This window comes from Humulus lupulus, chromosome X, assembly GCF_963169125.1.
Source record: "Humulus lupulus chromosome X, drHumLupu1.1, whole genome shotgun sequence".
Classification (NCBI taxonomy): Eukaryota; Viridiplantae; Streptophyta; class Magnoliopsida; order Rosales; family Cannabaceae; genus Humulus; species Humulus lupulus.
In genome coordinates, this window is record NC_084802.1 from 262340683 (window position 1) to 262355735 (window position 15053).

At 37.5% G+C, this 15053-nt stretch overlaps 1 protein-coding gene across 2 annotated transcripts in view; it reads right to left on the minus strand.

Annotated features, from left to right (window-relative positions):
* The window catches only part of LOC133803876 (uncharacterized), a 52390-nt gene that overhangs the window by 23739 nt on the left and 13598 nt on the right, over window positions 1–15053 (minus strand). For both annotated transcript variants that reach the window (XR_009878184.1, XM_062242019.1), the window contains exons 7-14: window positions 10785–10894; window positions 10510–10610; window positions 10266–10358; window positions 5588–5671; window positions 5260–5343; window positions 5038–5106; window positions 4590–4649; window positions 4091–4162 (exon numbers count right to left, since the gene is read on the minus strand). Coding sequence is in view for 1 of the 2 variants with exons in the window: in XM_062242019.1 (XP_062098003.1) it covers window positions 4091–4162; window positions 4590–4649; window positions 5038–5106; window positions 5260–5343; window positions 5588–5671; window positions 10266–10358; window positions 10510–10610; window positions 10785–10894 (673 nt within the window). In the remaining variant the exon portion in view is untranslated. The remainder of the gene's footprint in view (window positions 1–4090; window positions 4163–4589; window positions 4650–5037; window positions 5107–5259; window positions 5344–5587; window positions 5672–10265; window positions 10359–10509; window positions 10611–10784; window positions 10895–15053) is intronic.

Consider the following 15053-nt stretch of genomic DNA (forward strand, 5'->3'; position numbering starts at 1 on the left):
GTTCGCAAGAGGTTCTTAGTGATTCTTTTGAGGGCACTCTAAAAGCAATGGGAGTGGAGTTAGTGTCAAAAAGTTTGGAAGTTGATGATGAGCCGAAGCAGGATTTGACTGATGTCAGGAAAAGAAGAGAATTGAAGAAATTGGCCTTTAATATAAATTATGGAGGAGGGAGTAAAAAAAAGCGGGGTTGTGGTATGTCTAAATGAGGATTCTTTCTTGGAATGTTCGAGGTAGTGGTGCTTTCGAAAAGAAGAGGGCTATAAAAGAGACGGTATGTAAAATTAATCCAGATATTCTTGTCCTTCAAGAGGTGAAAAGAAGTCAAGTGGATAGGCGCTTTGTTGGTAGTATCTGGCGTTCTAGATTCAGAGCTTGGGCACTTTTACCATCTGTTGGGAGATCAGGTGGGGTTCTGTTAGTGTGGGACACTAGATGTGTCAAGGTTTTGGATTCTTTAGTGGGTAATTTCTCCGTTTCCATTCTGGTTCAAGCAGAGGGTAATCCTCCTTGGTGGTTCTCAGGGATTTACGGTCCGGTGCGCTATGGTAATAGGGATGAGTTTTGGGATGAGATCGCAGGCTTAAGTGTTATTTGTGGGGATTCATGGTGTTTGGGGGGTGATTTTAATGTAGTTCGTCGGGTGGAAGAAAAGGCTAACAGCACTTCCAATACGAGGAGCATGAAAATTTTCAATGAGTTAATTACAGAGCTCAAGTTGGTGGATCCTAGACTCAACAATGGGAAATTTACTTGGTCGAATTTCAGGAAGCATCCTATTTGTTGTCGGCTGGACAGATTTCTTTTGGGTAGAAATTGGTCCATGCTTTTTCCTTTCATCAGACAGGAGGTGTGTGTGCGGGTGGTTTCGGATCATTGCCCGGTGATATTGGATACTAACCCCCCTCTTTGGGGTCCCGGACCTTTCAGATTCGATAATATTTGGCTGGAGCATAAGGAGTTTGGCTCAAATTTCTTTAAATGGTGGCATGGTCCGTCAATGAGAAGTGGGACTGGAAAAATTTTATGTTAAAATTGAGAGAAGTGCAACGGAGGGTTCAGTTGTGGAGTAGAAGGATCTATGGTACTAGGAAGTGGGAAAAGCAAGCACTAGAAAGGCGTATTACAGAGTTGGATAGGATGGAGGAAACTGGTAACTGGGATGATTCTCTTTTAGCTGATAGAAGTAAAGTTAAGAGGGAGTGGCAGAATTTGGTTCTAGAAGAGGAGAGAGGAAATTGGTTGAAGCTCAAGTGCCAATGGGCCAAAGATGGGGATTATAATTCCAGACTTTTCCATAGTATTCTCAGTGCTCGTAAAACAAAGAATTTCATATCTAGAATTGAGAGATTGGACGGGAGTATGTTAATCGGGGAAAGTGAGATTGCCGGCGAGATTGTCAGGTTTTTTTCTAATTTATATTCAGCGGGTGTGCGTCATTGGAATGGAATTCGGGATTTAGAGTGGAGAAGACTACCTGGCATCGTAAGTTCATTTATTGAGAGGCTGTTTGAGGAGGAGGAGATCAAACAAGCTGTTTTTGATTGTTCTGGAGATAAGGCACCAGGGCCTGATGGGTTTTCTCTGGCTGTGTTTCATTCAAATTGGGATGTCATTAAGGATGATTTAGTGGAGGTTTTTAAGGAGTTCCAAGCCGACGGTTCTATCCCGATGGGTTCCAACAATACTTACATATGTCTTATTCCAAAAAAGCTCAATAGTTGTCGCGTGAATGATTTTAGACCAATTAGCCTTGTCACGAGTGTGTATAAGATTATTTCAAAAGTTTTAGCCAATAGACTGAAAGGGGTGCTATCAGAGACTATTTCAGAAATCCAGGGTGCGTTTGTAGAAGGTAGACAGATTTTAGATTCTGTTCTAGTGGCTAATGAAGCAGTGGAAGAATATCGGAGTAAAGGGAAGAGGGGTTGGGTGTTCAAGATTGATTTTGAAAAAGCGTATGATTGTGTGGAGTGGGATTTTTTGGATTTTGTCCTAGAACAAAAAGGTTTCGGCGCTCTTTGGCGAAAGTGGATGAGGGGTTGTCTCACTTCTGTCTCCTTTTCAGTATTTGTGAATGGGAAGCCTTGGGGTAAATTTGGGGCCTCTCGTGGGCTTCGTCAAGGGGACCCTTTATCTCCTTTTCTGTTCACCATTGTGGCGGATGTTATTAGTAGTTTGGTGGACAAAGCAAAGGCAAATTCAGTTATTGAAGGATTTAGGGTGGGCAAGGACAAGGTAGAGGTGGGTCATCTGCAATTTGCTGATGATACAGTATTCTTTATAAATGACGAGGTGTCACTTCAGGCTCTTCTAGATATTCTCAAGGCCTTTTCGGCCAATTCAGATTTGCAAATCAATTTGCAAAAGTGTCAATTGTTAGGGCTTAATGTGGAGGAGGTTGTGATTTCTCGTGCTTCATGTATTGGGTGTGAGGTTGGAAAATGGCCAATGAGGTATTTAGGTCTTCCTTTGGGAGGCAATCCGAGCCTTAAGTCTTTTTGGGAGCCAGTTGTGGATAAGTGTGCAAATCGGTTAGCTGGGTAGAAGAGTGCCTTTCTTTCTAGAGGGGGTCGACTGACTTTGATTCAATCAGTGTTATCATCTTTACCGGTGTATTATTTGTCGCTGTTCAGGGCTCCGAAAAATATTTTGAAGAGTTTGGAAAGGCTGATGTGCGTTTTTTTTTGGGATGGGGCAGATAACAAGGGGTCAGAGCATCTGGTAGCTTGGAAAGATGTTTGTAAACCAATTTTTCAGGGTGGTCTTGGAATAGGCCATCTAGAAGAAAGAAACAAAGCCTTTCTTCTTAAATGGTTATGGAGATTCCCTTTGGAGCGTAATTCACTTTGGCACAAAGTGGTGGTGAGTCGTTATGGCCAGGCGGAAAATTTGTGGGACACAAGGTCGATGGGGAGATTTACTGCGAGGGGCCTGTGGAAGGACATCTCTTCTCCTTATGGCGAGTACTTGGGGATGGTTCACTTTAAAGTGGGGCGCGGAGATTTGGTGAGGTTTTGGGAGGATGTTTGGATTGAAGGGCAAGCATTGAAGGACAGGTTTTCGAATTTGGCCATCATTTCTCAAGCTCAGAACATTCCAATTTATGAGTTGGGTGTTTCTAAGGACGGGGGAGAAGGGGTGGATTGAGATTTTCGTTTTAGAAGGCCTCTTTTCGATAGGGAAGTAATTTCTTTGATTGAGCTACTAAGGGTTTTGGAGTTTGTTAAGTTACCGTCTATTTTGGACGATAGGAGGGTTTGGGAGGCTGATCCCAGCGAGTTGTTTTCTTGCAAGTCCGCTTTTCAGAAGCTAAATTTTAATGATGTTTGGGCGGATGTGTTGTGGGCAAGGATCTTGTGGAAAAGCCCAGTCCCTCCTAAAATAAAGGTTTTCAGCTGGTTATAGTGTTTGGAGAAACTTAGTGTTAATGATGTTCTACAGCGTCGCTGTCCGTATCTAAGCCTCTCTCCTAGCTGGTGTGTTTGTTGTAAAAAAGCGGCTGAATCTGTATCTCATCTATTCTTGTTTTGCGAGTTGGCCCAGTCAATTTGGTAATAAGCTGTGGAGGGCCAAAATATTAGCTACTTTTTGGGCAATTTGGTTAGAACGGAATAGCAGAATCTTTGACGAAAAGACTAGCCTTCCTTTAATTATTTGGGAGAGAATTAAATTTTGGGTGGCTACTTGGGTATATCGCACAAAGGGTTTTGAGGGTTTATCCTTTTTGGATCTCTCTAGAGAGTGGAAGAGTTTTTTGGTAGTGTAGTCTGGGCTGTAGGGGGTGTCCCTTTGTCCTTGTATTATTTTCTTATTTGTACCAAGGTTTTCCTCCGCCATAAGCGAGGGTTATTAATTATTTGAGTGGGGGCCGGGACTAGTGCCTGGTTCTATCTCTTTTTTTCAAAAAAAAAAAAAAAAGTTCGTTTTTTCCAAAAGATAATTAATTATAGTAACAACAACAACAAAAGTAATAATATCAAGTCATATTATAACAAGTGCAGAATAGTGATTGCAGAAAGATCATCATGTAACCAAAAGTAGTCTAGGTGAAAATTTATAAGTCAATGTAATCTAATAACAGGATAAGTACCTCAGTCTCCATATCAGCAGTAAAACTGTAGTCGGTAACCTCAGAAAAATGGTGACTGAGAAACGCTGAAACCTATTGATAACAATAATATACCAGATATAAAAAAATAATAAATAAATAAAAATGAGGTTCCATATCAAAGTGAAATCTTATTTCATGGTAACGAAATTATGTTCAAAAGAAAAATGTAACATTAAGCAACAGAGAAAGCAGATTACCAAAGATATCAAGAGAACAGTGAACGTGCAAATAAGTCAAAAAAAAAAAAATGGACCGACTTTTTGTTATAAATTGAAAGTAACAATGCTATGAAATTACATGGTTTGTCAAATAAATCAACACCTTGCATATCGTATCATTAGAAAAGATTGTCCAAAAACATATCATAGTAACAGTTGTTTGTAGTGTTTTAACAAAGTTCTTGATTTCACTTTTTAAAAGATGAGTGATAGAATAGTAGATTACCAGTAATTAAAAATAGTAAAAATGCAAAACATACCATGCGACCACGAAATTCTGGATGTAGAACACGGCTTTTCACTGTCACGTAGTTTCTATCCTGCATCATTAAATTAGAGGTCAAAATTCCACATCGCGAAAAGAAGAGGGTTATTTACAAACTAAGTTCATCAAAGCTAACATTCAGCTTTAGTGATGGGCCAAGTGGGGACCGAAAATATGTGTGTCAAAACAATTCACATGCCCAACTAAGCTGAGCTTGGAGTTACTCCAGCAAGTTTAAGAATAAACTTCATCCTAGGATTGAGCTTGGACTCCTCAATAAGACCAAATTAAACAAGGGCTCACTGTCCATGAAGGCATAGGTTACTTGCTACGTAATCAAGTACCGCATAATTCCAAAATGAATTCAGAACCACAAACGTAACTTGTACTAACATAAGAGAACCTAAAAACGTAAGCTTCAATTATTTGCAGCTCAACATTACCTGTAAAACTTTCAATGTAGATGCATAGGTTGAAGGCCTTCCTATCCCAAGCTCCTCCATTTTCTTAACCTGGAAAGGACAGCGAAAGAAGTTGAAATGAATTGCATATAAAAAGGAAGGATTTTTCTGTTCTGTTATTTATATTGTCTAGCTTCCTATTTCCCAAATATATAGCCAACATTGATAATGCTAATAGTAAAATGAAATATCACAAATTCCTACCAATGACCCCTCAGAGTAGCGTAAAGGAGGCTGGGTATGATGCTGCTTGAGTTCCACATCAAGCAAATATAATGGATCTCCAGACTACCAAAAAAGAAAAATGAGAAGCTTTAGCAAATTTATGCAAGATTACCTGCATCGAATCCCTATTTTAACTGAACACAATTAAGGTCTACTACTTAATTTAGAACCCAATGGTATTTTCTTTGCTAATAACATCTAAATATTTTATAACTAGTAAATTTGAAAAATTAACACCTTTGCCAAAAAAAATAAAAATAAACAGGAAATAAGACACAAAGTAAGAAAAAGTAGCCTATCATGTTACCTTCAATGAATCAAGAGTTGCAAACATTTCATTGCGATCAATTCCTTCATTTTCTTTATATCTGACTTCTGCAGCTTCCATGTCCTAAAATAAAACAGATCCAGAAATTACAAAATCCCTCATGAATAATTGCAACTAAACACTAGCAACGCAAGAAATTCAACGAAAAGAAAAAGAGGCAGATGTCCCTCCTAGATCCCAACTATAGAACTGCTAAATAAAAGAAAATAATTTACCTCATTTTGGACATGTAGAATTTCACAATTAATCTTCTCAAACTACCCATAAAAAATTTTATAAAAAATTGACAAACCAAAAACAAGACTTAAAGCATAGAAATATTTGAAATTGCATGGACCGCAGCGCCAAGATGTACTTATGAGGTTTCGTCTCAAAAAAAGAAATGAAAAGAAAGATGCACTTAAGAGTTAGGAGAAATGAAATGGGGCAAAGGTATGAAAACATCAAGATTCATATCACAACTTAGACCTAAACAAATAAAGTTTTCAATAAACTTACCCCACTTTCTTTTTTCTTCTTTTAATTAAATAACCTTAAAGCATTCTCCCTCATTTGAATACAACGAACGTACAAGTTTTGGATTTTTTAGGATTATTGCATGGTAACTCAGGTGGATTCAACAGTAATGATAATTCAACGTGTTCCTTATAGATGATGTGGACAAATTCTCAAAATTTATTTTGGTAAGAATATTAGAAATTAATGAAGTTAGTTTGCAAACATTCACTTTTTTTGAAAAAGAGACAAAGGTCACATGTCTAGTGACCTCCTCCCAAGTTTATTGAGAGTCCTCACTTGTGGCTGAGGAAAACCATGTTACAGGTATCAGCATAAAAAGGCTAAATAATAGTACAAAACCCAAAATACAACAGCAAACACACAACAGAGACAATACATCAAAATAGATCCAAAAATAAAGCATAGGTGATAAACCAAAGAAAGGAAATCTCATTGCATAACGCTTCTCCAATCTCTGCTAAGATCTTGGAAAGAAAGCCCCTCAAAACCTTTAGTCTTGTAAACCCAAGTTGCAACCCAGAATTTGGCTCTCTCCCACAAAACTATTGAGTCATTCCCTAAATCTTTGAAGATTCTTCCGTTTCTTTCTGTCCAAACTGCCCAGAAAATGGCTAGAATGACTGCTGTCCACAGTTTGGAGATCCTCCTGCACCCTTTCAGTTTACACAACAACAGCTGGCTGCAAGATTGGGGCATACACCACTGAATACCAAATTCTCTGAACAAAATCTGCCACAAAAGCTGGCTGAATGGGCACTCGAGGAATAAGTGGGATATTGTTTCTCCATTTCTCTTACAACACACGCACCAGCCTGGAGACAAGGCCATATCAGGTACTGTTTGTACAAGGCTGCGATACCTTTCCAAGGCCCTCTAAGTGATAGTCTTTCACCTTTTCTAGTATCCCAGAAGTTATCAGCAGCGCCATATCTACTTTTTATTACTTTATGCCATAATGGCTTGTCTTCGTTAGGGAACCTCCACAGCCATTTCATAAGAAAAGCTTTGTTTCTCACATCAAAATTACCTATTCCAAGTCCTCATTGATCTCTAGGTTTGCACACCATATCCCAAGCCACCAGATGTTCAGATCCTAATAACCTTTTCTTTCCCCACTAAAAAACCCTTGAGTGAGAAGAGTTGATGGCTTTATCCACCATCCTTCCAAGGACATCCACCACAATAGTAAACAAGAAAGGGGATAGAGGGTCTCCTTGTCTTAGTCCCCTAGTACCTTGAAATTTTCCTCTAGGTCTCCCATTGATTTATATAGAATAGGAGACTGAAGATAGGCATCCCCTTATCCATCTTCTCCACTTATGCCCGAACCCTTTCCTTTCCATCACCATATCCAGGAAGTCTCACTCCACTGTCATATGCCTTCTCAAAGTCGATTTTGAACACTATTCCCCTTTTGCTTTTGTATTCCTCCAGCCTCATTGGCCTCCAATACTAAGTCTAATATCTGCCTACCATCCACAACGGGAGGTGTCAAGGCATCAACTCGGAGTCAAGGCATCAACTCGAAGGATCACCTTAGGCAGATGCCTAGGCCATCTAAAATGCACGCCTTCAATGCACATGCCTCAAAGGATACAAGGTGTTTGCCTAAGCAAATCTTATATAATTATGCATAGCTTATTAGCTTTGAGCTCTTTTAAATTGAAAACAACATTAGTTTTAGAAGCCAACAACTTGGGCTGCACAAAACCAACTAAAATGGCCCTAAGCAACCTTTTGAAAAAGGGAGATTATAATTAATGGACATATTATCACCTGCATGTTTAATTAATGTCCCTTACTTAAACTGATTTTAGATAAATGATCATTCTACTTTAGAGTTATTGGCGCAAAAACCCTTTATCTTTACAATTTCTTACACTCAACACTCCAATCTTTATTTTCGATGGCAATACCTTCCAAACTATCATTCCATTGGCAAATGTTGGCAAATTGACAGTCTCGTAATTTTCACTTTGTTATATGCCAGCATGGACACACGTGGCCATATAAAACAAAAGAATTATGAACAACGATTGGAGGGGTTAAGTCTAAGAAATTGTAAAGATAGGAAGTTTTGCCACCAATTACTCTTTAAGAATAAGTAATGAATTATGACATGGCATTAGTTTTAGATGATCACATGTGTCCATGCTAGCAAATAACGGAGTGAAACTAACGAGAATGTCAATTTGCCAACAGAATAGTGGTTTGGGAAGTATTGCCACCAAAAATAAAGGTTGGGGGTTAAGTGTAAAAAAATTATCAAAATAAAGGGGTTTTGCCGCCAATTATTCTTTACATTATACAATTGTCCATAAAATGTTATACAACTATACATTATTTATATAGCACTACACAAAACTATAGAGTATAGACTAGTGATCACCATACAAAAATGATTATATACACCAAAATTATAATTATATCATTATATACCAAAATTTATATATACTAACCAAGTATGATTACAACTCAAACGATACATGCTAACTAACTAAGTAAAATATTAAAGGGTTTATATTTTTTTGGACCCTGAGTTTTGTCTCCTTACCTGTTTAGACATTGTGTTTTGACAAATTATTTTTTGGACTCTGTGTTTCATACAATGGTTAAAATAGAACCCTACACCCGATTTTAGTCGAAATTTTTTGAACTAAAATCACAAATTATTCACCAAACTAACAATTCAAAACAAAAGCACTATCATCCTGCCTAATAAAACCCAAATCTTTTCAAAAGTTACACTATAATACTCAAAATCTTTTCTTTTTTTTTTTTGTAGTAGCAATAATACATTGCGTCTAGAAATCGGTGCAGCCATTGATACCCAGGATTAACGTATGACGTAAGAACACACGTGGCACAATTTTAAAGGTCCATGTTATTTTAATTATTTAAAAACAAATAAAAATAATTTAAAATTAAAAAATCCAAAAAGTATTACAAAAAATTAAACTTATTATAAAAAAAAGAAAAAAGAATCACACAGATTCAATTTTAAACTAATAAATAACCACTTATAATCATCATTAGAAAAAATTAAAATTAAAAACCCTTTCAACCGTTCCCACTTTGCTACTGCATCTTTTTCATCTTCATCATCATTATCATCTTCTTCTTACTGCTACTATAGGTTTGCTGGAGGTGGCTAAGGTTAGAGGGGATCGTGGAACCATCGAAGAACTTGGGATCGTGGAATCGTCAACAAACTTGTGACACAGGGAACTCTAGGAGTTGTAGAAGGGATGCTCGTCGAACGGCTAGAGATCTCAAAGTTGCAGATCTACCTTCACCTCTGTGTTGCTATGAATGCACGCATCGATGGAGGGTGGTGGTGGTTCAACTGGGTTGCATCGTGGCTGGGCGACCTATGCAACGAGGCTGAACAAAGATGAAGGCCTTGCCGTTGTGGCTGGGTGATGCCTCCGGCGAAGAAGATGATTCCCACTAGGCAGATCTGAATTTATTTTTGTATTTTTTTGTTCTAAAACTCGTACTGTTTTTTTGGGTTTAAATTTTTGGGTACCATTTTTCTAGGTTCTTCCCCTTGAAAAAATTAATCATGACTATGGAAGAAGGCTGTAACGCGACTCTTCCATATCAAGATAATGTTAGGATATGAATTATATGGAATTTAGCATTTACCAGTGCCATTCTATCTTTCGTTTCCTTGTATTTTTTGGGATTGAATTTCAATGGAGAAGGCTCAATAGCCATTTTCAGATTTTAGTTCCTATCAATTGAAAATAATTTAACCCTCTCTACTATCCTCTCCTCCTCTATTTATTCATGCTCAACAAACTAGAACATTCCTAACCAATTCTAGAATCATCTCGATAGTCTTGCCACCAGTCACTACTAAATGTTAAATCCCATATAATCCATATCCTAACATATAACAGTAGTTTTCTCATAAATGAGAATTGAAAATGCCATACTACAAGTGGTGAAACAAAGTCAAATAGAATATGTGCTAGTGATTTAGGTCAATTTTTCAAAACAAAACAAAAAACACAACACAATGCCAGTATATTATGGTAATTTGGAAAGAAAGAAAAAAAGTAACGAGCATGATATCATCTGATAAAGACAGAGGCACATATGAAACAAGCAAAGAGAAGAAAACGGTTGATACCTTGAAGGCTGCTTGATATCCAGGGAACTCAACCCTTGAGCTTGCAGATCGAAAAATAATGAATTCATCGCCATTTCCAACATCAAGTTGTATCTGGTTAAATTAAACAAATAAATCAGCCTGCAGACCATTAATATTTACACACACCCCCTTAACAGACAAAAAAAACTACAGTTGTCTACAAGAAAGAGAGCTATATTTTACTTTCCACCTATAGTAATAGTAAGGAAATTCTTATGCCAACCTGCTTAATGGTAGCAGGTTCCATTTGACATGCCATTGTGCGACACCAGATAAGAGTATACAGCTTCAAGGAATCTTTGTCCAGTGTTCCTTGAAGTGTTGCTACAAGTGGATATCAAACAATTTATGATCAATAGTCATATAAAAGATCAAAAAGATATTGATAACAAACTCAAAATAAAAATAAAAGACAAGGAAAGAAAATTGATCGAGAGAAAAAAAAAAAAAAAAAACAGATAGTAAGCATCATGTAATACACAAAATATATTTACTTACATGGCAGTCTTGAAATATCAGTGGGTCTAATGGCTTCATGAGCCTCTTGAGCATTCTTCACTTTCTTAAAATATTTCTGAGCACCAACTGATGCAAAACCTTTCCCATACCTGCAGAAAATATCCTTATTAACTAATCAAATAAAACATATAGCTAGTTAAACAATAGCAAAACACATCATTTGCATTTCAACAAACATCAAGGTGCACAAATGAAAGGCATACAAGTAAATAACTCTTGGAAGAGAATAGTAAGCATCTATCTATCCTTAGAATTAGTCCACTTCTATTGTTACCTCTTGATTTCTCCAGCCAACTATAAACCCATTCTAAATTCGACCTCGTATGATTTTATATGAATTCTCTTATATTTAACATACATCTATCCCTAGGAGAATTTGGGCAAGAAAAAATGGTCAAAATTCAGGTGAACTTTCATTACGTTGCCTAGGAACAAGCAACGCGTCGCACGTCCATAATGAGCGACACCGACGTATAGGTGGCAACATGGTAGGTGACGCATCGCCAAGGACGCATAAAGGCAGTGATACTTGAGGCGATGTCGCCAATTTCTAAAAATATTTGTTCCAAAAGTTAAAAAATTTTAAATTGCAACATCCGGGACAAGCCTAGGTCGCTGCTAACACTATTTAAAGGATCTTGGAGCGTTCAAAGGGACTGATTACTGAGTTTGTGAATAATCATTGTTTATTCATCAAAGAGAATTGCCTATTAATAGGCAGATTACAACTGAAAACTATAGGCTAAGTTGTACAATAAATCTAGGTCAACTAATCTCCTAAAAATTAGGAATAAACAATATATTAGGAAATAAAATAATTTTGCTTCCCTAAAGGAATGATGCTGAATAAATACAAGAAATTTACATAATTCTACACTCCCCCTCAAGCTGGGCTATGTATATCAAACATTCCCAGCTTGCACACTAATTCATCAAAAGTAGTCCTGTGAAGAGCTTTGGTAAGAACATCGGCTGTTTGAAGTCTTGATGGAGTATAGATAGTCTGAATCGTGGCACTCTCAATCTTCTAGGTGATGCTATCTCAATATGTTTTGTTCTGTCATGATGAACAGGATTTTTTGCTATGCTAATAGCAGCCTGATTATCACAAAGCAATTTTAGACTCTCCTGATTATCACAAAGTAATCTTTCCAGCCAAATCCCTTCACAAACACCTAGAGCAAGAGCTCTAAATTCTGCTTCAGCTGAACTTCTAGACACCATTGATTGTTTCTTACTTCTCCAAGTCACTAGATTACCCCAAACATAAGAGCAATATCCTGAGGTACTCCTGTCTGTTACATCTCCAGCCCAGTCTGCATCAGTGTAGACCTTGTTCTCTCTACTATCACTTTTCTTGAATAGAAGACCTTTCCCAGGATTCATCTTGAGGTATCTTGAGATTCTAGTAACAGCTTCCATGTGTTCTTCGGTAGGATTGTTCATGTATTGACTGACAACACTAACTGAGAAACCAATGTCAAGTCTGGTATGAGATAGATAGATCAGGCATCCAACTAGCTGTTGATATCTCCCCCTATCCACTGGTGTCTTGTCCATTCCTGAGCCCACCTTTTTGTTGGAATCCATTGGAGTTGAGGCCAGTTTGCATCCAAGCATTCCTATTTCCTTTAGTAAGTCTAGAACATACTTACGTTGAGAAACAAAGATGCCATGTCTCGATCGAGCAATTTCCATGCCTAGAAAATATCTAAGATTCCCAAGATCTTTAATTTCGAATTCCTTGGATAAGAAGTCTTTCAATCTCTCCATCTCCTCCTTATAGTCACTTGTCAGTATTATGTCATCCACATAAACAATTAGGATAGCTATCCTTTATCTGATGAGAATCTGACAAAGTGTGATCTACTTGATTTAGTGAATTTTCCAAACCATGCCCACGGAGACAGTTCAAGACCATACAAAGATTTCTTGAGTTGGCAAACTTTGTCTCGATTGGAGGAGTTCTTGAAGCCCGGCGGTGTCCATATAAACTTTTTCAAGGTCACCGTTCAGGAAGGCATTTTTCACATCAAGTTGATGTAGAGGCCAATATTTATTTGCAGCAAGGGATAACAGTACACGTACAGCACAAAAGTTTCTTGATAATCGATTCCATAGGATTGAGTGAAGCCTTTAGCAACAAGGCGAGCCTAAAACCTCTCAATGCTTCCATCTGCTTTGTGTTTAACAGTAAACACCCACTTGCAACCCACAGATCTCTTCCCAAGTAGTAGATTTGTGATTGTCCAAGCACTATTTTCCACCAAAGCATTAATCTCATTTTCTATAGCCTCTTTCCATCGAGATTCAAACAGTGCCTCTTGGATTGTGTGAGGAATTTGTATGCTATCGATAACAAAGACAAACGCCTGATGGGATGGTGATAATATTTTATAGGACACAACATTGCCAATAGGATGTTCAGTACATGCACGAACTCCCTTTCTCAATGCAATTGGCAAATCTAAATCATCATTTATCTAAACAAGATTATCGTGGTTAGAATTACTTAAACCCGAATGAGTTTCTGGAGAGTGAGGATCCGGTTTCGATTCATGGTGGTCCTCCAGACGTGTTGTGTGCTCTATATCTTTACCAGATTTTTTCCTTCTAGTATAGACAAGAGTTTCTTTGTTTTCTGGTCCTTGACGAGGAGCAAGAGTCATGGATGGATCTGAAGAGTTTTCGATGATTTGGGAACCTAAGAGATTAGACGAAGGACTAGATGAAGCTTTGATTGTCTATGACTTGAGAGGTGGAAGAACCCTCATGGTGAATACTAGGAGATGAAGTATTGATACTCAGAATAGTGTCCCAAAGATGAAATTCACTTGCATTCTCCCCCTGAATCTCAAATTTGTAGTAAGCATGTTTTTCAAAAAATATGACATCCATAGAGTCATAAATTTTTCGAGTTATAGAATAACATTTATAACCCTTTTGATGAGAGGAATAACCAATAAATATACACTTGATAGATTTAGGGTCTAGCTTACTACGATTTTGAGAATGAAGATGAACGAAGGTTGTGCAGCCAAAAACCTTAGGATCAAGAAGACTAATGAACCTTGTATGAGGGAATGCTTGCAAGATTGTATGACATGGAGTTTGAAAGTTGAGTACCCGAGACGGCATTCAATTGATAAGATAGGTAGTTGTAAGAACAGCTTCACCCCAAAATATTTGAGAACCTGAATAGAGAACATGAGAGAACGAGCAACTTCTAAGAGATGTCTATTTTTCCACTCAGCGACCCCATTTTGTTGAGGAGTATCGACACAAGAGCTTAAGTGTAGAATACCTTGTTGTGTGAGATAAGATCCGCGAATGGAATTGAAGAAATCTGTGGCATTGTCGGTCTTGAGGATTTGAATTTTAGTGTGAAATTGAGTTTGAATCATTGAATGAAAATATCACTGACTTCTGATTTTGTTTTCATGAGAAACACCCAAGTTAACCTAGTATGATCATCGATAAAAGATACAAACCATTTTTGTCTAGTTATAGTGTTTACACGTGAAGGACCCCACGCATCACTATGAATCAATGAAAAATGTTTGGAAGATTTATATGGTATTCTAGAATAGGTATTTCGAGTGTTTTGCAAAATGACAGATTTCACAACAAAATGAGTTTGGATTTTTATTAATAAATAAAGAGGGAAACATCTTTGACAAATACAATAAAGGGATAATTGCGGCATAAGTACCCAATATTTGGATTTTGTACGCGGCATAGACCCAATGTTTATTTTTAGTAGCAATAGTACCCAAAGTCAGTAAAAGTGTAATTCCGTCATTCTCCCCCGTTAGGTCTTAATGAGCTGATTAGGCAGACACGTGTCACGTTTTTATTGTTCCAAATCATAATTATTTTTAAAATATTATTGAGCTCGACCAATCACAGAGTGGCATGTGTTGGTCCAGTCCTCACAAAACGTAGAACTAACGGAAGAGGCTGACGGAATTACACTTTTACTGACTTTGGGTACTATTGCCACTAAAAATAAACATTGAGTCTATGCTGCGTACAAAACCCAAACATTGGGTACTTATGCCGCAAATATCCCTACAAAAAATTTGGATGACCAAGACGTAGTGTCCCAACATAATATCACCATCTTTATTCAAAATAGACGGCTTCTTTAGAGAAAACAAACTGAATTTTTGAGCTGTCCCAACGGATTGTGTCATCTTGTAGGATATAGAGCCCACAACACATCTTAGCACTGCCAATCATCTTCTC